This window comes from Corvus hawaiiensis, chromosome Z, assembly GCF_020740725.1.
Source record: "Corvus hawaiiensis isolate bCorHaw1 chromosome Z, bCorHaw1.pri.cur, whole genome shotgun sequence".
NCBI lineage: Eukaryota > Metazoa > Chordata > Aves > Passeriformes > Corvidae > Corvus > Corvus hawaiiensis.
Window position 1 is genome coordinate 54803956 of NC_063255.1, and position 24258 is coordinate 54828213.

Consider the following 24258-nt stretch of genomic DNA (forward strand, 5'->3'; position numbering starts at 1 on the left):
CAGTCATTCTCTAAGCTACTCTCCAGCTCCAGTGAAATGAAGCAGCAGTCTCAGACACTTGAGTTCCTACAAGTTTCGGAGAAGAGACTACTCAGTAGGCAAAGGAAACAGACAGCTTTAGGGAAAGGCAGAAGCCACAGCCCAGTCCCATGTTCACCCCCGAAGGCAGTGGCTGATGACCAGTCAAACTGAGCAGACCGGTCGCTCGTGCACATACATGATGCCAGTTACCCACCCAGACTCTGGGGGTGGAAGGTCAGAGGGGAAGTGGCAAGTGATACTCGATGCATCTGTAGGGATTCAGGTTTGCTGCACTAACTTCACTGTATAGTGTACTTCACTGGGCAGCCCTCAAAGCTCTTGGTTCTGTGTTCTGTTTTAGGTAGGCCAGGCCAAATGTAAAAGCCATTTCTTTTCCTGAAACAACATTCATCTCTCATGGTCCTCTTTAGCTTCCTGATGTACAATTTTCAGCTTCTTCTGGACATCCCCTACTATGCATTAGACTTTTTTTTTTTAACTGCTGCATTGCCAAACCCCAATTAAATTATCTACCCATCGGTCTGGCACCTGTCAAGGCCTCACCAGGATGGGCAGCACACCCTGTACTGCACAGAGCCGGGGCCAGCCTGACCTCTCAGGTTTCTGCTCTCCAGCCATGCCAACAAACACCATCTGGATTTCCTTGTCCTCTAAGAACAGATGAGTCTCTACAGCTAGAATAGTGGGCCGTTAGAGCAAGCCAGTCAGAGACATGCAGGACAATAACGAAACGTTAAGTGGACATTCCATGATGTATTTTGTTTGAGCCTTTCTGGTTTTTGAAACCCTCCTATTCCTTACAATTATTAACAGTTTCCTTGATTGAGTATGTTGTTTCTGGTTTATCTCTATGGAAGCAATACTTTCTTCTAGATTTTATTTTTTTTTAATGAAGCAGAGCATTTGTAGAAAAAGTGTCTGCTTTTCAAGAAAAAATTTCAAGGTACCAATACTAAGAAATCATCAAATTTAGAATCAAGCTGTCTAATGCAAATATATCCCAGTGTACACCAGAGTTTGGAAACTGGGAACATTATTTTCTGTGGACCATTTTTCCCAGACAGAGTCATCTGCCAGGATGTGCTGTGATTTTCAGGTATCATGTAATATCAAGTGATCATGGTAGGAGATTTAGCCCTAATGTACTAAAACCCAGTATGTAGGCAAAAGGGGAGGAGTAAAGCACCTGCATTTGTGTTTACATACTGTGGCAGATGGATAAGCTTTACAAATCCTGCAGTTTACAGGCTGGTGGTGTACTGTCATGCCGGCTCAGGAATTCTTTCCATTAGAATTATTAATTTTCACTCAACAGTTGGAGCAGTTGATGCTTAGAAAATAAAATGTTGCAGACTTTGATTCTCACACCGATGTGGCCAGAATCATCTCTTTTGTTTTCCTTTTCATACAGCAAGCCTGCTGTAATTTATGTGAAATGGAAGCTGACAAGAATTCAAATAGGAATGCAGTTCACATTGAAGTCACAAGAACACAGTTGTCTTTTGTAGTCCTTAGAGTCCATCCAGTCAGGATTTCTAGTTGTGTACATGCAATTACCCAGTGAAAGGGGACCCTTGAATCTATGGTCCAAGATTTTTGAAAACAAAATCAACTAAAAGTCAAGACTTGATACATGAAGTAATTGTAGTGGACTCCTCTAAGCCTGGAGAAGAGGACAAACATAGCTATTAGATGATCACCCTTGCAGGGTACCTCCACAGGCTTTAGGCCTTTGCATCAAGGTGGTATCTCTTTTCCTGTTGTGTGTAGATCTTCGCTTGCTTTCCTTGTTGTCAATTTCTTTCTAGTTCTGTTAAAAGAACTAATCTGTTGAACTTGGTGGTCAGCATATTTCAGAGCTGCCAGGTCTCACAGAAACTCATATATTTTAGGTACAGCACAGTACGTGTGATAGGGGAGGTTTACATCAGATGGCAGTATATTGTTCCCAGTGGTTTAGGAATGTCATTCTGCTTGGGATTTGCCAAGATGTCTACTGAACTCCAACTTCATTAGCAAAATTATGATAAAATCTGAAAATTTAGGGGGAAATTCAGGGGTAAAAAAAAGGCCATGGGCTGTGAAACCCTTTAAGAGTGACATTGTTTGCTCTGCTTGTGTTGGAACTTCTGTTGCTGGACCATCTGAGAAGCCAAGACAAGTGTATACTTCTTTTTCCTTTTGCATCATGTCAGCTCTGCCACCCAGTGTATGCTATATTTGTATAAAGCTTCTTCCAGGGACTCCAGCATGGAATATAAGTAAGCAGCCTCCTCTGCTGAAAGAGCAGTTCCCTTCTCATCAGAGACCCGGCGTACCCTTTCCATCACACACTCAGCCTTGCCTAGCCTGCAGCACAAGAGTTTCAAGTTTGTCCTGCACCTGATTCCTCTTCGGATGTTGGCATTCAGAGCTGCTGCTTGCTGCGATTGCCCCAGGCCTTTGCACATCTAAATTGGTTTTAATGTCATCTCAACATAAGCATAAGTACGTAAGGAATAGGTGCATGGGGTAAAACACAGGATACCATCCCTAGAAAGCCCTGGAGAGTTTCTCAGCTTTTCTTTCCTAAGGTAAATACATAAATGCTAGGAAGAGGTGGGGAGCTGAGGAGCTTCACAGTAATGTAGAACTGCTAATCAAATATATTTTGAAGTGAGTGAAATCAAAAGGTCTTGTTTTCAGATTGTTGATATCAGGTTAGAAATCTGTCTATGCAGTCATATAAAATTACATGAGACATTCATTGTAAGCGAGATGCCCATTTATCCTCAAGATTTTTGTTACAAAATGCAACACCTTACCATCAGAGGTGAAGACTTGCATCTAACCTTCCATGAAAGAACAGTGGGTAGATCACTGTACTAATATACATTCTTAGTTATCGTTAGGCTGGAGTCAATTCTTCCATCAGGAAGCCTAAAGATAGTGTTGACCTATAAAGAGATACCTGTACGAATTCAATTAAGCAGGTTTTATTTTTCCTATACAGACCTGCAACTTTTTTATCTTCAGCGCCTTTCCACTGAGTCTCAGTTTATTAACTGTGAGAGTAGCACAGGCATCTGTCTTTCAAACAGCACTCCTCTAGCAGTGTTTACAGGGAACATATGCTTCTATGTTCTTTTTTCAGCTTTCCTTCTTGCTGGCTTTCTAAGTTCAGTCAGTATTTGGCCAAAGAAGCAGTCTGATTTTGGAACTCCAGGCTCCAGATCCTTACACTCTGTGCAAACTGTTGATCTGAACAAGTAAACGATGGCATACCTAGTTCTTTCTACTCCCCATGCTTGGGTTTGGCTAATGCATTGTCAATGTCCTTTTCCCTTTTTTGACAAACGTTTTCTGTGCTATGCCCATTCTGCCACAAGTGCTTCAGTTCACTTCTGTGGCTTCAACTTTGTTCCTTTGTTTGAAAGTTTCTTGGCTTAAGCAAAGTTTTCAGGCTGAAGCACTGAGCTTCATTAGATGTGTAGGTCCCAAAGTCACAAAATAGGAAATAATCAGTTTTCTGTAACATATTTTATCACAACATTTCAACTCCTAATGCTAATGAATTCATGTTAGAAGTTCTTGTAAACATTTTTTTTAATTCACTCAAGTGGCCTTAAGGGCAAAGAAGTCTAAGAAGTTTACTCATAATTTCAGTGTGTTTCCAGGGCAACATTGAATGCTTCTCTTTCTGCTTGCATCCTGCATTCCATGTTGTGAAGTAGTTTCTAAGGCTGCAATTTCAGCATAACTTCAAGGGAGGCTTAGTGCTGTATGTAAGATCTGTGTCCTCCATCACTCCTCCTAAACCCAGGATACTAATTTTAGCTTTTGCCCTTTGCTAAAACCGGTCTCCGTGTTCTTGCTCATCACATTCAATCAGAAATTGATCCAGCTTAAAACTCACTTGCGAAAAAAGACCTGTTTCCGCTTCTTTTATGAGTCACACCAAGGTAATGCAAATGTTGATGTCAAGTTCAAGCAGTCAGTCAATTTCTGAGAGACCTGGCAGCTCTGAAACATGCTGACCACTGAGTTCAGCAGATCAATTATTTTAGTAGAACTAGACAGAAGTGGACAATGAGGAAAGCAAGCAAACACCTACACACAGCAGGAGGAGAGATACTGCCTTCATGCAGAGGTTGTGGCTTAAAGCCTGAAGAGGTACCCTGCTGGGGTGATAATCAGCGGCAGTGTTCCTCCCCTTCTCCAGGCTAAAAGAGTCTACCAGTTAACTGCGCAGGCTTGGAGAAGACAAAAGCAATTGGGTAAACAGGTTCTCCAAATGAAATTTATTTAAACATATTAAATCACTTTCAGAACGAAGATTCTGTGTAGTTTCACAAAAATCATTGTTATTTTCATCTACAGATCCACTGTTTTGTCAAGATCATTTGGTTTTGGGTTGAATACTGAAATATTTTGCAACAATCATCTTCAGAAATAAAAACATGAGAAAGGTAGCATCAAAAAGAAAAGATTAATTTTCTTAAATATGTGTTTTCCAACAACTTCAGTGTTTTCAGCATTTTGCTGTTGCAGATCACTGTTCACTGTTTCATGCATGCTACTTTTTATTCTCCTTTTTGCAGATCGAATTGCACAGAATATCATTAAATCTCATTTGGAGACATGTCAGTATACAATGGAGGAATTACATCAGCTAGCATGGCAGACCCACACATATGAAGAAATAAAGGTTTACCAGAGCAAGGTACGATCCTATAATACGCTTTTTCTTCTGCTTGAAATTGTTAACAGAGTAATTTATTTGACAAGAATATACTGATGAGTTTCATATAAGTCAAAATACACTTCTAAATATCTTTGAGGAAGTGGTTGCTGAAAGCAAAGCAGTGACACTTCATAAAAAGAAGCAGCAGCATTCCAGCATATTGGGATGTTTGCTAATGTTAAAGCTTAGATATGGTCATGGAATCCAGTTTTCTGTGCTTCTTATCACAGGTGTAAACCTCATGCAGAAATTCAGTTAACTTCCATGTGATTATGATAAGATCCTCTGTTGCAAGGATTTTAAGAATATAGGACAACATAACTTTGTTTCCTTATAATTTTAAAACCACATCTGCTTTTTATGTGAATAACAAATACCTGTCACTTACAATGGACAATAGATAATAACAAACAGAAAGTACTCCTTAAATTGAAGCTGTTCAGTATTGGGTGGAAGAATGATCTCATTACACTACATTTTTGTTCTGCTTCTGCGATTCTCAGGTCAAGTTCAGTCAGTTTTCCACTGGCACCTCTTCAGATGTAGTCCAGTCAACAGGAATTTGTGTGCCTCTTGCACTGGCTTCATTAGCGATGAGTCTTCGGTCAGACTTCAGCTGGCACATTAGCTGGTCATGTAAGAGACAGGAGAGAGTCCAGCTTGTTCTTTGAAATCTGAGGGGCTATGCAGTATCAGCAGGAACAAAAACACACCACAGCTTGCAGAGCCATGAAATGAAGAACATCCATTTACATTTACACACATGTGTGTGCAAGGAAAATGATTATCAAGAAGTCAAAATTTTTATGTAATCTGTGTTCAGATACTTTAATTACATAATATTTTAAATTTCAAACTAGGAAAAGTATTCTATTGAATAAAGTAATAGCATCGTGCCACTTCTTGCCTAAGAATGCTATGGAATGTGTACATTCCTTGTGCCGCTATTAGTCCATCCTGCACAAAAGCTAACATTAGAACCACATTTTAACACTGGGCAGTGCATTCTGCTCCTTTGCAGAGGCAATGCCAGGGCTCAAATGACTGGGGCAATGGCTTGTGAAAACAGCCTTCTAATGAGAATGTTGGGTACCTAGAGAAGAAGAGATGCTGCTAGCTCTGCCTGGGTGTGGGGATGGAGTGTGGGGAGTCCTCCTCTATGCAAGGCCACTTGAAGAACTTAAAACACTCATGTACCTGCTTGCTGACCGCTTTGCTTTTCCATGTGTGTTTTCCCGGAAGACGAGAGAAGCTCTGTGGCAGCAGTGTGCCATTCAGATCACCCATGCTATCCAGTATGTGGTGGAGTTTGCAAAGCGCATAACAGGCTTCATGGAGCTCTGCCAGAATGACCAAATTCTTCTTCTTAAGTCAGGTGGGTAAATACCAGAGGCTTGAGACTGGTTTAGCACCCAGCACCCTAGAAATGTGCTCTCCTGTCTTTTCCTGCAAATCATTTTAATTTTGAAGGAGCCCTAATTTCAGTCTGTTTCGTTAGGTACATTAACCTTTCTGTATTTTTCCACATTAATCATGTTACTGCCTTCTGATCCCCTTCCTTCTACAGTCAGTTGTGGTTATTAAGTACACACACACACATAGCCATTGCAGAAACTGCAGTCTCCAACCTGACATGTGGTGGAAGGAGCCTGCAAATTGAGCTGGTAAAATCAGTCATCTGCCACCCTGTAAAATCCTCACTTGTCGTTAATGAAACAAACGCAGGCTCAGTGGGGCCTGTCTGTGTGGTCATCTTTAATCTTTTTAATGAGACTGCAGAAATACTCTACAGCGAATGCACAGGAGGGAAAGTTCCTGCTGGTGGCCAGTTGGTTTCAGAATAAATGAGAGTGGATTACAGCAATGTGCTCCAGCCATGCTGTCCGTGCATGCCAGGTTTGCATGTGTGTGCATAAAGGCAGGGGAAAAAGGCTTTCGCTTCTTATCAAGAGACTCAGTAATTTCTGTCCTCCAAAAGAATCATTACAAGATTTATCATGACTATGCAGTAACACTGCCAAGGCCAGGAGGACAAAATAGTATGACTGAGTGTACCACAAGAACCACAACTGGTAATTAGCTACATTTACCCTGTCATATCAGTTTCTTGCTCCCTCCATGTGTAAAAGGTAGGATGCTGTGGGAGGCAGCTTGTTAAAACTTAAGAACTGCTTCTATTTGAAGAGAGATCTCTTCACTAAGGCTGAAAGCCTGTGTGATCCAGCACTCCATACACAGAAATCACAGAATATTCTGAGTTGGAAGGGATCCACAAGGATCATCGAGTCCAGCTTTTCAGTGAATGGCCCATAGGGGAACCAAAGCCACAACCTTGGTGTTACAAGCACCATGACTGTGTCTCAGTCTGCGACTGGGCTCTGATGATGGGCACAGGTGCAAAGGGAAGTGATACAGAGAGGCAGGGGAACACACCGACAGTTTCCTGGGAAAAGGGGGTTATAGCACAAAAACTGGTAGATGCCAGTGCATCCCTAGGAAACTTTGTGTGACTGGCAAAGCTAACAACACAACTGCACCATCAGGAAAATATTTATTTCACTCTGCTGTTGGAAAACACTGTTAAGCTGTAGCATGTAAAAATATGTCAGGTTTATTTTCTCTTGCTGTCAATGCTGACCAGGAGTTAGAAAATTAGGACTTTTCTCTCAAAAGCATGTCTGCAGAAGAATCCTCAGATTCAGAGTTTATCTTACAGGAGATCTGGATTTAGTTAAGGGATCTTAAAATTTTTCCTTCCGTTTTTCCAACTGCTTATTTTTGCGGTTAGGAAATAATATGCAAAGATAAGGAGTAAAAAAGAAGCATTCCTTTCTCTATTCAACAACCAATAAAAAAGAGAAAAACAAGAAGTAAAACCTATTTTAGGGGTTCTGTTGACAGCACTTTAATTTTTATTTTCTCTCTAAAAATGCTTTGTGATGTCTCCCTCTCCAGCTGAAATAAACTGGGATTTTCATATGTCTTAAACAAAGCTGTTTGTTGTTATTTAAAAAAAAAAGTTTAATTATTAAAAAGGAGTTTCAATAAATGAGTATTTTTCAGGATAAAGTATTTCAAACTAGAATTATTGGCCAAGGATCTAAATTCAGAGTCAGTCCAGGGTGCCAATTTTCTGCAAAGGGTGAAAAAGTCAATCTAAAGAAAAGGTGGTTAGACTGGACCAGAAATGATCCTTTCTATACTCAAAGCAGAGAGAAAGACTTTTTTTCTCTCATTCATAGATGTGTAATCTAGATGTCTTCAAAGAGTGTCTGTCCCTTCTGATGTTTTTAATGACTGATGGCTTCCTAAATATCTTCTTGAGATTTCCTGTACTCTGATGTTAGGCAGTAATATCTGGTACCTTTGCTCTTTTTTTTGTCTCATAGGCTGCTTGGAAGTGGTTTTGGTGAGAATGTGCCGTGCCTTCAACCCACTTAACAATACTGTTCTGTTTGAAGGAAAGTATGGAGGGATGCAAATGTTTAAAGCTTTGGGTATGTTGCACTTCTTTTTTTCAATGAATTGCATCGAGCCACATAGCAATAGATTTGTCATTGAGTGAATTGTGACTCACAATGGAAATCTCCAGTAAATGCAGAATCCCCAAGTCTCCAAATGTCTAGGCTGGAACAGAAAAATAAAAAAATGGTGACTCCATTAGCTGCTAGCAGTGATCGGTGTTTTTCTGTAATAAAAAAACCAGCAAGAGGTTTTTTCAAATAGATTTCTTGCCATCTTGCCATGGTTTTGATAAACCATGAGTTTATGGCAGGAGCCAAGCTGTTTATCTTTACTGTTCAGTTATACTTGATGTATCAAATCCCTCCCACTAATGTTGTCCTGAAGAAGGCAATTTTAGCCCCAGCAATGAGGAGACTAAAATAATGAACTGGTATGAAATATAGATAAGGACTTGCTTAAAATACGGTTTTGCCTAAAACTTTTAAGTAAGTGCATTTAGAATCATTTATTGAAAAAATTACTTTGTTTCTCAACATGTTGTTGAGTGCAATCTGAAGTGTTAGTAGTGAAATGTTTGTGTTTTGCACATCCATCAGACTGATATTATCAGAAATTGATTCAGGACCAAAGTCAAAGAGAGATATTTCCTTCAAATGTATATATTTATCATATAGATACATATTTTTGTTAGTGTGCATCATAAATATAATACTTCTTGACAAGTTTAAACCATTTATGAATGCATATTGGTTGATTTATATTTATCTTTATGATGTTTTTTCAAATTTTATTAAATATTTATTCTGTTAATTGGTAAAATTACATATAAAGGGTTTTTAGGGCTGGTTCTTCCTCCTCCTTAGATTTAATATCTGTTTAGAGATAGCAATTCTTTCCTCATTGAGAAAAGAGTACGCTCGTCTAAGATGTCGGTGCACTTTTTGTATTTGACCCTAACTCTTGATGATTTTTGACTTCAATGTACATTTTAGTGCCATTTTCAGGTTAGGTGGAATTTTAATAGTTTATGAAAAGCGCTTGCTTTGGCAGTACAGAAATTCAGTCACAACTTTTTCTGACACCAAAACAATCCCTGCAGGTTTAAGAGCTGATTTCTAGCATTGGTTTTGTCCCCTTCGGTCTGCAGGTTCTGATGATCTGGTAAATGAAGCATTTGACTTTGCAAAGAATTTATGTTCCTTACAGCTGACTGAGGAGGAGATTGCCTTGTTTTCATCTGCTGTTCTGATTTCACCAGGTAATTTTTCATTCCAAACACCACACTGATTTTTTCTTCCTCTTTATCCACCTCTAGTTCTACATACTTAAATAGCTGTTTAAGCTGTATCAAATAACGTTAAGCATGTATTAAGCAGTGGAAGAATCCCTGAATTACCCAAGTATACCATCAGGAATTACATATACTGGAAGTAGATTCAAAGTGTAACAGACATGGATCGGGTTTGTGTGGACAAGGAGTGCAGGCTGGCCTTTCTCCAGACCACATGAAGAGAAGCATGTTACTCAACAGGTGCATGTTCCTCCTAGGTTTTTCAGGGAGCACAAAATTCACCACCCTGAGTAGGTTATATAGTCCATAACTATGATGCGCTTTTTCTTGGGAATGAGAACATAAGCAGTAAAAACTAGTATGCAGTCCTGTCTGAACTTAGTTCCAGGTGAGAGGTAGTGATTGGAAGTGCAACATGCTCTTTTTCATGTATTCATATATCATAACTCTGCACAGGCAAGCATGCATTTAAGTGAGTGATGCCTGGCTGACCCCAGAGGAGACTTCCATGATTAGGTTGACTGAGAAGGTGGAGCTAGTATACAAACTCACAGTTTAGTGTGGGATTTTTAAATATGCCTCAGAGAATATAGACACACAGTTTCATCTAAGGGTAACCTCTTGAAAAGCCGTACAAAAAAATCCACTAGGAATTATTTTTCCATCTTTTTCTGCTGAAGACTTCTAGGTCACTTTACACTTTTGCACATCTGTGGTAGAGATTATGTTAGTCAGAATTAGACTGTCACAGATGGTGTCAATATTCATTCTCATCATTAATAACACCTATGGAAAGGACTCTACTACTTTTATTTTGACTTTGAGCAGTTCTTGCCATCATCTGCTCAGAGGTGAAATAGTTGAGCCAGTGACTCTTCATGGTGTTAGGCCAAATACTGCAACTACAACCCTCCAAACATCATCAGTTTCCACCTCAGAGGTGTCTCAACTGTGTACAGGGGTGAGAGCTGCCTCTGCACTACCCCCCAGATGTCCTGACTTTCTCTGGGACAGGGGATTTGGAATGTCTCAATGGGTCTCTGCGCATCATTCCTCCCTCAATCTGAAAAGACCAAAGATGGGAGGGTGGCAGAGGGTGCTAACTCCTGGAAAAAATTAGATGGAATCAAAACACTGATTAATTTCTGCAGTTCTGCATATGTCCCTTTAGTTTGCAAGCAAGAGGATACATGCAGTGTCTCCTGTTCCATTAAAAAAAAATTTTTAAAAGGAACAAAAGGTTTTGGTGCACACAAGCTGCTTATTTCTGTAGTCTGTGAGCATGTGTAACTAGTCATAAGACACAACAAGAAAGAAATGATGGGCTGCAGCAGCATGTGCATGAGTGAAAGCAATCTTTCTTCCATAAAAAACCTCTACATTTGGATTGTGTAAATAACTCCTATTTCAGCTGAGCTGCTACGTTGAGACAGAGAAAATAGTTCAGAATGAACTGATATTGAAATGTGCCATTTATTTTCTTACAAAAACAATAACAGTAAACAATAGAGAAAGAAATATTTTCTTCCACACTTGATGTTCTGGTTCCTTCACAATAAAGAGTTTCATCATGGCAACGAATGTAAAAATTTACAAATAAAGCACTGCTTCACAGAAGTGCCTGCACCAGTCCTTTCATCGATTAATACAAGCTTACAGGGATTCCAGTAGGAAGTACTCGTATTCCGGTTTCTTTTCTGCAGAAGTCACCACCTGAAAGGTGATTCATGCAGCCTTGCTCTGTTTAGGCAGCTTACACAAACCAGAGTGGTCCACTGGGAGTAGAGGCACCTAAGAATATCCATGAGTAACATCCATCAGTAGTTTTGCAAAGGTTGCAACGGCCGGTGTCACCTCTATTTTCCATCTAATTCAGAGGACAAATCCAGATTTTCCATTTAATGGTGGACATAACCCCACTGCTTGAAGGTGATTCTCTAACTTGATTTCTGCTTTCAAAAGCTGAAACGTTGTACAAATCCTGTAAAGGTTGCAGAGCCATCTCCGCCTGCAAACATGCAAAAGAGCCATGTGGCAAGACAGGAACATGGCTTCCCACATGTGCCAGTCTGTCTCCTGAAAGTCTGACTTACCATGGTTCTTCTTTCCATCTTCCTTTTTGCAGAAGCAGATCTTGTCTGTTTCTGGGCTGTCTCTCATCTTCTTTCCTACACTATTCTCTAGCCTAGTGGACTGTACTCTTTGAAGATATACAAGTTCAAAACCCAAGAGGAAAAGTACAGTATTGAATCACTGCTTCTTATATCCTTTATAGGTAGTAACTGATCTATTGACTTTTCCCTGCACTTCTGTGTATATAGCTAGACTTACCTGTGAAATCCTAGCCAAATTTACAGTGTTCAGGTGGTAGAAACCACACTTTGGGAGACAAACTCAGCATCCATTACAAAAGTTTTACCTAGCTCTTGTCATGAATTTAAGAACTCTTGTGTAATATACAGCATGCTTCATGACAGGTGAGTGATAAACCTGTCCTTCAACTGCCTCAGTCTATTTTTAAGCTTATTCTTGTGACAGAAAGGTAAACCTTTAGGGACTGGTCTCTATGATGAAATCCTTCTAGCCCAAGTCTACCCCAATAGGCATTAATTTAACACTATTGAAAGACCAGGTTTTACAATAACATAAAGTTTGGCACCTAACCTGTGAAGTCTAAACATTACTGTGTGCTTGTTGTGTAGAAAGTGCATGTGTTCTCAGCTAATTCAGTTTCTACAGCCACTGATGGCACAGGATCCTTTGGCTTACCTTCTGGGAACACGATTCTCTAATATTTGCAAAATATATTTTCTTTTCCTGATCATCTGTTAAGTAGTTGAGGTTTGTTTGTGTCTCTTTCCACAGTACTTGACTCTTTTTTCATACACCCCTCCCCAGAGACAGTGAGACAAATGCCAGAATTCTGCTACTCCTGTGATGAAATGTTGTTCAGTTCCAGCCTGTGTAGCATGTGCTCACTGAAGCGGTTAACTTAAATAATTTCTATGCTTATTTTAGTGATGGGTGAAAGAAAAGTGAAAGGGTATTTTCCCGAACTTCTCAATTTGTACATGAAAATTCATGCCTGTGATAAAATAAATTTCCTTATTTCCCGTATGAAAGCTCAAATCTATACCCAAGAATTGGTCTGAGGAGGAAATTGAAGGAGAAAATTGAAGGAGGGAAAAAACAGTTTGCAGCTTGGGAAAACAGAAGGTTCAATGGTGCTGCAAGCACACGTGGGTTTGGATTGTCTTGGGCTCTGCTACCTCTCTGTGTGTGTGTCTCCAGAGCTATGACTTGTGAGAATATAGATCTTAAGGACAACCTCCTGCACCTGGGGTTTGAGTCCAGTAGAAGCCATATAGGCTTTAAAACAGCTGTGTCTGTTGCTGTTATTCTTCCAGATAATCTTACATTTTGTGTTGTTTAAAAAGAGAACATTTTTAAATAATGATAAATTTGCACTTTGCAATTATTTTGAATTATTAAAGAAACTCTTTTGAAGAAAGCCATTTCTTTTTATTTAGAATACATTTTGTCTCAAAATGTTAGCCTAATAAATAATGAGATATATTATATTTTGATGTTTAATTATATTCTTATTTTCAAAGAACTATTTTGCTCAGTAAGTTTATTTATGTATTAACACACTGAGATAACATGACATGTTTATCACGTAGCCAGTTTGAAATTAGAAGAACACTGATTGTACCAACAGAGAATAATAAAATGGTTGAGCCATGTTTCACTTCTATTTCCATCTTTATGCCTAACATCCTGTTTTAAACAAAGAGATGCAGGGCCAACACTGTGTTCCTGTATGTTTTGTATGTGTTAATGAAGTGCTCAGGTGATCCTTTAATGGGTTAAGACACTTTGCCTCTGAACCATGTCTTTAATTACCATGCAGTCTTTCCTCATGAGAAGTATGATTCCTGTGAATACTTGCCAGCACAGTACCCTGTGTGCACCATGAGCACGCCCCACATCTGTGCATTCTCTACCTTTTGTTTTCCTTTTTCTCAGATCGAGCCTGGTTAATAGAGCCAAGGAAGGTCCAGAAGCTTCAGGAGAAGATTTACTTTGCACTTCAACATGTTATCCAGAAGAACCACCTCGACGAGGAGACGTTGACAAAAGTAAGTTCTTAAAACTAAATGCCAAGCACTCCCTCAAGCATGACTGTTCTCTTCCTGCAGGAGTTTCCCTATGTATTGCCACATTAATGTAAGCTAAAAGTAACACACTACGTGCTTGCCGTGTGTAGAAGATAGGCTTGTTTGACTCTTGTCCCTGTTTCCTTTTACTCCATTTTTCGTTCAGTATACCCAATAATTTTAATTTATACCCTGTAAAGAATGAAACTGCCTTAAAAAAGTACTCATTAAGGCTGTTCTTTGTTAAATGCATTTTTGGCCCTTGGCTAAAACTTTGGGGGCAGCTGTCTTTTTAGGCTCTTATGGTAAGAACAATGTCTGGTCCTTTGGATGGGTTTTGATGAAGCTTAGAGTATAATTTTCAGTTACTCAGCAAGATACTAACATAGTTGGAAAGTGTAATTTATACAAAAATTTGCTTCCACCTATTTCCTTTTTTTTTTTGTTTCAATGTCTTACAGTTAATAGCCAAGATACCAACAATTACTGCACTTTGCAACTTGCACGGAGAGAAACTGCAGGTATTTAAGCAGTCTCATCCAGACATAGTGAACACACTGTTTCCTCCATTATACAAGGAGCTTTTCAATCCAGACTCAACCACTGGCTGCAAGTGAAGGGGATAATAGAATTTTCACGTAGTCATGGAATGCATCACTAGTAAGACAAAAAGAAATGTTTTCATGAAGAAATTATTAAAAATGTCACTACTGCAACACTAGGAATGTCCTGCACTTAATAGAATTATTTTTCACCGCTACAGTTTGAAGAATGTAAATATGCAACTCTGAGTGGGGATGTCTTTTTTCTCTTTTGTTTACTTTTTTTTTTTCTCATTTTTGAACTGACAATGAACATACAAATATAGGACACTGGGTTTTACCTTTTTTTTTAATTTACTTTTATTGGGGTATGTTTTGGGAGACAACTGTTCCTAGAATTTTATTGTAGATATACATGATAATAGAGCAGTACTTTGCAGTATTACTCTTGCTGTTTATTGTTAAAATATAATTTAAGAAAATTCCACTTATTAGACTGCCTAGTTCTATGTTTTTAGATAGTTTAATGCATGTGGAAATTTGTAGCTGTCTCGGAAATTATGGTGCATATATGGAAGACACACACTCATATATATATATACATACATATACATACATGTATGTATGTATGTATATATGTATGTATGTATTATATGCATACATGCTGTAACTTAAAATCACATGCCTACATTTAACGGATGCTCAACCCAGCTGTCATATATTTCTTACTCTCCAAGTAATGTAGTAGAATTACTTTAAGATTTGCTTGATTTGCAAAGCAGTCAAGATTTGCTTTGACAGAGTTAAATTGTCAGCTGTCAATGTGTAATGACAGGATCACTTCTGAGATGCGTGTAATGTAGTGCATGTGTGCTGTGTGTAAATCAAAAATCAGGAATGTATCAGTGGTGCAAAAGCCTTGTCTGGATGGTTTTAGTGAAAAGAGGAATAGAATTGGGTTTGGGGTTTTTTTTTCTCACTGTTACAGGGATAGAACATATATAAAAGTGAATATAGTAGGACCTGATCTCAGTAAAATATCTGAAACATGGAGTAAAAATGTAGACAATCCCATATGTACATTTTTCTGATTCCACACATGATTTTGTTTTACATAGACACTGCCTTGAAAAGTAGCTTCAAGTCTTGGTTTGTTTTTTGCTGAACTCATTAGAAAGATAGGCAGTAAACTCAGTGAAAACCATAGCAAGCCTAAAATGTATCTCTGAAGAGGAAGGAAAGGAGTGAAGGAGGAGGAAAGTCAAAAGTGAGTGAAGTCCATGGTTACGAAGGACAGTATAATTGTCACTGTTTCTGACAGTCATCATCTAGATGGGACTGCTGGTTTCCATTACGTACATACATCTGTGTATGTTTTAAACACATGCATATATGTATGTTTATCTGTATGTATATAACTGTATATATATATGCATATATAGGATTTATTTTAGATGCATTTCAGGAGTGGAGCAAAGGATTGGAGCTTTCTTTTCTTTTTGTCTGTCTCTGAATTGACTCTATGTGCATTTGTTTGCAAAACCAAAGGCAAACACAGAGGGGAGTGGAAGGCTGCCATGGACTTAATCTTATAGATTAGGTTTGATCAGCAGTCATTAATAATGTATCTGCATTCTGCTAGTATTACAAAACACAGACGTTTTAGCTATGAAAGAGGGATTCTGTTTCCACTACATCTCTCTTTACCACCACTTTTACCCATTGTGAACTTTTCCAGAGAAGTCTCCTCCTGGGATGCCAGCAGAGGGCATAGAGTGGAAATAAGAAGAAGCAGGCAGTAGAGAAGAAGGGAAGTGAAGGCAGGATCACAAGCAGATCCGTTTCTTTATTTCAAACCATGCAGAAGCCAGTGCAGTCTGAGGCAAGGCAAGGGGAGGCATGCTGGCAGGGAGGCCAAAGGACCTGCCTGTTTGCCGGGCTCATGGAGAGGCAGTGCCACAGGGAGCCCATAAGGACACAGGTGGGCCCTACGGTGGGTGAAGAAACTGGGTCTCTTGTGGATAACTTAATGCCTTGTGCAGCTCTGGTCTCAAGCTTCTCTCTTCTGCATGAGCAAATAATTCATGGGCTATTTCAAGTACTTTTTGGAGCTCTCCCTTGACTTCCATCAGTCAGTTTGCAAGTTTGCATACATATTTTGTGGTAGAATTGAGTCTAGAGAATATCACTATTTATTTGTTCTGTTTTAGCAATGCCAGAACCAGGTACAAGAGTAGTTACAAACTCTCAGCTAATAAATGTTTCTGTGTAGGTACATTACAACTTAGAAAAAAGAAAAAAATCTGCCCATCAAATTTAGTTGTGCCGAGAATTTTGTTGCAAATGTAACATACTCTTCAAAATTGCTTAATCCTATAGAACAGCGATTACTGAAGTACCTTTTTTTGCTCCAAATTCAGAGCACATTTCTCAAGTGATTACATTAAAATGTCTTCAATTAGCATAATAAAGCATTGCTCTTGATGCTTCTTTATACCACTCTAAGACTGACATTTCTTTATAAGGTGATTTACCTATTTGCAGCCCTTCTTGCATGGCAAATCCAAGAAAAATATCTCAAATTTCAATATTTCTATATCAAAAAAACTTAATGTCTACATACTGTTTGTGCAGATTTATCGGGGAAAAAATGAGTCAAACTGAACTCTTGAAGTGCTCAGTTTTAATTGCAGGGGATTCATGTTTTCGTTGTCTTTCCCAACACGAGAATACACACATATTGTTTGAAATATTTTGTAAATCCATTTTCAGTATATCAAAAGCATATATTCAGCCAACCCATAGAAATACAGATGAAGTGATAAATACTACTGTTCATAGTGCTGCATAATAAAGAGGTTCATCATGTTTATAAATAGTCCTTTACAATTATGTGTTACATCTTGAAAATGTTGCTTCTTCTCAAATAAGCTAATCGCTCCTTGGGATTTTTGAAGTACTTCTCAGGCAAGATAGCTAAATGGAAATCACCAGTGAAAAACACACTAATCATTATCTGCAGGGCTTTTAATCCTTAAAGCACTGTTCTTATATCACTACAATATCATGACCTTTCCAATCAGTAGTGATTACCATCACATTTTAAAGATGTGGAAATGAAAGAAAAAAGGTTAAGTGACTTGTCAGAGACCACAAAGGTAGCAATAACCAGTTTAGAAATAAAAATTGATTCTTGCCTTTTGTCTTAAAACTTCTAATACTCTGGCATACAAGATCTTCATTGCCATTGATAGGCAATAACCTCTACCAAGAATTTCAAATATTGCCAAACAAATTTTTGTTACAATTCATACAAAATTTGAGCAAATAGCATTGTTGTTTATTTGGAAAATGAAAATTCATTTTCAAACATTATTTATTTATGGAGCTGTGCTGTGGTAACTGCAATTATATTTTATTTAATTTTCTGTCATTTGGAATTGGCCACACAGGTATAATACCTCTTTTGCCCTTCATTGACTGTGTGTAGAACAACACATAATGATCACATGCTACAGGCTGAATTTTTGTGATTGGTTTCACCCACATAGTCATTTACACTCAAAATTTCAAATTCTTGATATTGGATTTCACATGTTCAAGTTATCCATAGACTTTAAAGGAAAAAATAGCATGAATTTTAGTAAATAATTTTGTAATTCACAGTATTAGTTCTTCATTTTAATTTGTTTTGGCTTTCAGTAGTTCACAGTAGAACCTGAAGCTTTTCAATTAGTCTCTAAAACTAGAATTTGTCACATCATCTTTCTGTAATAACTGAATAATAATATGTTTGTTGACTTTTTTAGTGACAAGCTTTTCAAATGAGACACTTTTTTTTTAATGATTGATTAACCTGGGACCTATAACAAAAGGATATTTAAAGCATATATTTAAAGCACATATTGAATCTACTACTTCTAGCATTGCTCTCTGATAATTCAACCATATTATGCTAAATTACCCTTGGCATTGAGGAAGCAGATGTACAGTGTTCATTATACTATCACAAAGACTTCATTTTGCTGTAAATATCACTCTTACCTGCTCTTTTTATAAAGACTTAATTCCAAGATTCATATTTCCTTCTAAAGGAAATTGCTAGAAAAGAAGCATAGTAGTAGAAGGCTCCTCAGTTGAGCAGACTTGTTTCCAAAAGCAGTATATGTTTATTGATTGGCTTGTAATAGGCAGCATTAAGGAATTGATTGTGGAAGTTGTCAGACACTTAGTTCTAACCGGAGTCACTAAAAATTGAGGCATTTCAGCACCACATGGAAGGTGCTCAACACATCACAAGATTGGAGGCCCTTGGCGTTAAGAGGTCCCTCTTGAGCTTTGTTGAGCAGAAGGCAGATGTTATCCTCATAAGTGCTTTGTCTTCATGCTTTGTGTTGTTCCTTTCAGCTCAGTTTCACAGGGGTCAGTTTGTTCTCCTGTTGCACCTTGGGCACCAAAGCTGTTTCGATACCTGTGCCAGGTTATGGTGCTGAGGTGGAGCAGCTACCAGAGCTGCCCATGAAGATGAGCTTTATTGTGTGATTTTCTTTGTTCAGTTCCACATCGGCAGCTTGCACGCGGGTGTGGTTCCCTTTGGGACAGTTTGCAAGGACTTCTGATGTAACAGCTTCTACACAAAGAGGATGCAAAGCTGCTCCTGTATGCTAGCCTCTCTGTGTCCCACCTCCAGGCTGTTCAAGCTTCTGTAAGATCACAGGAGTCTCACAAATGAGTCAGGCAGCTTAGTTACAGGTGTGCAGCTGATGGCTCCTTTCCCTGTTGACTTTTTTACCCCTCTGAAGCTGTGCTTCAAAGGTCGTTTTAAAGATATTCAGGCTTCCCCACTCCTCCTCCCTCCTGACTCTGCATTGATTGTGCTCTTTCCAAAATAGCTACGGTCCAGCCTGGAAGGTGGTTCCTGTTTTCAGTCATTGTCTTTTGGACATCCCAGGAATATAGCACATAAGATCAAACTGAAACATGGAAGATTTTTTTTGTCCAGTTCATTATGTCTAAGGATGTATGAAATGGAACCTTGAGACAGAACAGCTTGCTTTTCCCTGGCCATAAAATAGTAGTGTATTTATACCTACCAGCCTGTCCCAGCACCTTCTGCCTCCTCTCTAGAAACTAAATCTCTGACATCCATTAGGAACAGTGTGTTGGAGGCCCCGTCCTCTTCTTTACTCTTTAAGTTCACGCTTCGTAAATGACAATCATTGCTTGATGCAAATGTTGCACTCTATGCCACTCAGGGATGTTTCATTAATAAAAATAACTCTATAAATATAACAGTGATAATACAGAAGAGAATGTTAGAGGCTTTGAAGGGCATGGGTTGAGCTGCCCAAGTGAACATGACCCAGACAAGGCTTTCAAGCCAATGATTAGAAGTAACATTGGTATAAACTGAATTCACTGTCAGCATTTCCTCAGCTTGATCTGACTTTGCCTGTTCTTTCACAGTCAGTGGAGTCCAATTGACCCATCAGTTCATGATGTTAAGGTCCTTTTGGGAATGAAATGCAAGCGAGCTTTGTACAAATTACTGAATTTAGACAACTGACAAAGTTTGGAAGTACTCAGTTTATGTACCATTAATGTGAGCTTATATTCAGACTTGCTGCAGGCATGTAAGAGGAAAGGTTAAGACATGGAATAAGCGATAGTATGTCAACAGTGACAAGAGCACCAAGCTACGAAGGCATGGAGAAGTGACTGTGAAGAGCAAGTAGACATGAGCAAGTGGCTAACAGCTACCGTTTTCTCTCAGGGATGCACAGAATTATAGCTAGCCCATGACTCTGTAGCAATACTTCTCCATGGCATGATAAGTCCCTTTCTCACATCAAGAAAACATTGCCCCATTTTATACTGTGCTAGTGAAAAGTACTCCCATTTCCAAGAGTTTTGAAGTGTGCTTATCCCTAGCTTTACACCACGTATTTTCTATCATTACAAAAACACACACAGAAGGACAAATTGCGGTGGGTTATACTGCCAGTCATTAAGTTAATTCCATGTCTTCAACCAAGAGGTTCTCCTCAGCTCTGAATGTGATCATTGCTTCTATTGTCACAGTGAATATATGTATTTTTTAGTTCCATTCTCTGAATTCCCTCCACCTAGAAGACTGATGGACAGCTTCAGGGGGTGGAGAACCCAGCCTCCCTATGCATCAAGATTTTCACAATCATATTCTTTGCCAACCGTTCTGTTGCAATTTTTATTTTAATCTTACAGGTTGCTAGGAGCCATGTCCAAGTGACTGAAGGTCTTGTTAGCGTGATTAAAAAGTTCCGTTTTGTGGTCAGAGGACCTTGCCTCTCCTTCCTTTTCCTTTTACTCCTAGCTCCTAGTGAATGAGGCTTGGAGTGGTAAATGATTCATCTTCATTCTTTCTCAAATTTTATCTGTACTTGTGGCCTGCAAGAGAGGCTCCATGCAGATGGTAGGAAGCAAGCTCCTTCCTCCTCTTCCTTCATGATCTCACTTAGCTGTGTTGTCCCTGCATGCATTGTCCCTGCATGTGTTGTCCCTGCATGACTGTGTGACAGTGAGCCCAACACCTCAGTAATTTACCATCCCAGAAGTTGTTTGCAGCTATAAAAGCCACTTGTGTATACAGTCTGCAGACAAAAGTCATTGTGAAAAGAAGAGGCCTAAAACTTCTACTGTGGTAGCTCATAGATCAGTAACTCTCTTAAAAGGGCAGGCTGAATGTCCAATGAGGTGGCGGCTGCGTCCGTGTCCTCCAAATGACTCTTGCATTGCATTTCTGTTGAGAGGATAAGGCAATGAACAAAATGCTCTGGGAAAGGAGAGGTATTCCTGGGTGTTACTGCAGGCAGCGAGGATAATACTGCTCACAGTGAGTTCAGTAACATGATGTACTACATTTGCATAATTTCATCATCCTCACAATTCAAGCACAGCACATAGGGAAAGTGAAAGAAAATATCATTTGATATAGCAGCAATAAGTAAATTATAAGTGTTTCTTTGTAACTGTACTTGCAGAAATTGTTTGCTTTGCACGTGGTCTTCTGTACAACAGCATAAAAGATCCAATTAATGTAGATATCACAGTGATTTTGCATATTTTTTTGATTTGTTGGATATAGCTGCTAATTCATGAATGAAGATACTGCTGTTGAGAAAATTTTTTGTGCTACAAGAAAATGCTGAGGTCCTTGTTTATGACTATACATTGACAGCAGTAAAGTATGTTTATTATCAGACTCTGTCTGGAGAGAATTTAAAAAAATGGCTCCTAGTTTTCAATATTGGGAACACACTGGCCCCTTATTTGGGCAACAAGAATGCAACTGCATTGAAACACAAGCAGGAGCAGATGGTTAGCCACCAAGAAAAGGAAAGAACAGGCTTTACTTTGACGACTGTTTCAGATAAAACCAGCTTATTTTAAAAAAAAAAAAAAAAAAAGCACTTATACTTGTCTTGATTAGACACGCAGCTTAATAAGTCAAAGTAACTACATTAGGCTGTTGACTTTGGGGATTCAGATTCAGATGCACTACATTTGTGGTTTTTTTAATGTGTCACTTCAATGTCAGAATCAGGCAAAAAAGGTGTTTTGTTGTTAGTAAAAAAAGCTAATAATCATTTAACCCTACAGAGTGTGGACCACACATTCTCTTGCAGTATATGGGGATTTATTCGTGCACTTATTTTTAAAAAGCCACTGAGTAGCATAGCCAGTGAACTAGCCATGATAGTCTTTGCCTCTTGTGTGACCTCTAGTACACTATGGGGAGCGGCTCTGTGATTGTACTTGTGGCAACAAATAAAGCACAACTGAACTCTAAGCTGTTATCAACACTCAGCTAAATCAAATACATTGGGTATTTTGAGATTTACACAAATAGCTATGAGATAATTCCCATGTTAAACTAATTACTTCAGTTGTAATGAATGGATGATATAAATAATATAGGAAACATAATAGCAACAAAATCCCTTATTTTACAGCTGCATTCTCTGCCTCATTTGATTAACACTAAAGAAGTTACTTAAAAACTAAACAAACAAAACAAGAAGAAAGAAACCTGAGTATGTATTGTAGAAATGTAGAAGACAAATAAAATATTTTTTCATATGTAATTACTTTTAATATATGCTTGTGGAAGGTCCAATACTATGTATGCTGTCTCTGTAATTTTTGCTGTAAATAACTTGGGACAGTGAATACACTGATTTTTTCTATGTCTCTGTTTAAACATAAGACTTTGTAATGGTTTTTTTTTAAAGAGGAAAAACATCAAAGAGCAAATTATGTACTTGCTTCCTGTAAGGGTAATGTACTCTTCAGTTTTTATGGAAACTGATTGTAATAGATAAAGCCTTTTGACCAGCCGTTGATATTTAGTGTATGCTTCTGTTCGTAACTGGGAAAAAAAAATGTGGGATTGTCAGTGGAACATGATCCCAACAAGTCTGTACAGTGAGTACTATAATAATTCCTGCAGACTGCATTTGACTAATATGATTTGAAGAAAAGTTGTTCAAGCAATTAATGCTTCCTTAAAGCATATGGCTTTTATGAATTCTTCTGACATGACTTATATTAATAGAAACATTTCTCTCTTTCCAATGAGCAAAATATTTTTGTATGCCTTTAATTTCTTCTTCAAATTTGAGGTCAGGTCACTCATTAGCTGTAATCTGAAGCCATAACTGATCTTCACCAAATGCACATTTTAGAGATCATAATGGGAAAAAGAAACTATGTCCAGTTTGTCAACAGCTGTAATGTAATACAGGCAGGAGCATAAATAATGAGCTAAGTATTTAGATGCTTTTCTGGCATCCAAATGTGACTTTAATGGCTAGTATTTTGTGATTACCAATTTATAAAAAAAAAAAAAACATAATTAAGATAGATATTTAGATTTAAATGAAGCTTTCTAATATTTTTGAAATATCCCTGAAAATGCTTTTAGGATTATGAGAAGAAATGATTTTTCATATACTTCCCACTTTCAAATATCTAATGTTTTTATCCTATTTCCAGTTCATTTTGTTAGAGTGAAATGAGATGTTAAAACCCAGGATCCAAGCCCTGAGATATTTGGTGCTTGGCTGTAGTTATATTGTTGTAAATCAATTTAATTTGAATTTTAAGAGTGTGTTGTTTTTTATTTGGTAAGCATGTTTACCACTGTTGGTAACACACAAGAGTTGCACTGCCTGTCAAGAAGTATGATAATAAACAATCTAATAAAATAATGAGTAACACTCAAAATTAATCACTCTCAAAAGAGAAATAAAAATTCCTTTCTAAAATCAAATGCCTCATAGAGTCAACAGTGATTTTTTTTTTTGTAAGCTTAACTGTGTAATAACTGTGATGTATCTTAACTGGCTTGTAGATGCAAAAATCAGAACTGCAAATGAATCATGACATACTGGGTAAAAATCTGGCTCCATTGAAACCAGCAGCAAACCCTTCACTGATTTCAACTGTGCCAGGAGTTCATCCAGCATTTTTACATCTGTAATTCTCTTCTGATCTTTCTCCCTTGTTTAATATAATTGACCTAATTTATGTGTATGTGAGTAAAAAGACAGCCTGATTCATTTAGAAAGTGACCACTGAGGATTTTTTTATCATGAATCTTGTAGGACCAGCATCCTTGTTAAATGAAGAGGTTCTATATTACTTTAGAATGTAATAGATTTTTGTCTTATTTTATGACCTGTAAATTATTAGTTAAACACTGTTAGCGTTTCATAATAATGCACACATGATTTTTGAATGTTTTCTGTAAATGACAATCAATGTTGATGAAGTTCCTTTCTTTAATGCAAAATTAAAAAAAAAAAAACCTATAAGAAAATAAATTCTGTTGTGGGTTTTGGTTTGGGCTTTTTTTTTTTTCTGTCCCTTTAAATTCCCTGTATCTGTCAGTACAGCATGTGCATTTTCAGAAGAGAAAATAATCCTTAACATCATGTGTCCCTACCCACAGCAGGGGAGTTTTAACTAGATCAAGATCTCCTTCCAGCCATAACC

General features: G+C 38.1%; 1 protein-coding gene across 2 annotated transcripts in view; it reads left to right on the forward strand.

The window, feature by feature from the left end:
- The window catches only part of RORB (RAR related orphan receptor B), a 134657-nt gene extending 111124 nt beyond the window's left edge, over positions 1 to 23533 (forward strand). For both annotated transcript variants that reach the window (XM_048291683.1, XM_048291682.1), the window contains exons 5-10: positions 4623 to 4744; positions 6008 to 6140; positions 8155 to 8262; positions 9378 to 9488; positions 13551 to 13663; positions 14143 to 23533. In XM_048291683.1, coding sequence (XP_048147640.1) covers positions 4623 to 4744; positions 6008 to 6140; positions 8155 to 8262; positions 9378 to 9488; positions 13551 to 13663; positions 14143 to 14298 — 743 coding nt within the window. In that variant the 3' untranslated portion in view covers positions 14299 to 23533. The remainder of the gene's footprint in view (positions 1 to 4622; positions 4745 to 6007; positions 6141 to 8154; positions 8263 to 9377; positions 9489 to 13550; positions 13664 to 14142) is intronic.
- Positions 23534 to 24258: the final 725 nt, after the last annotated feature.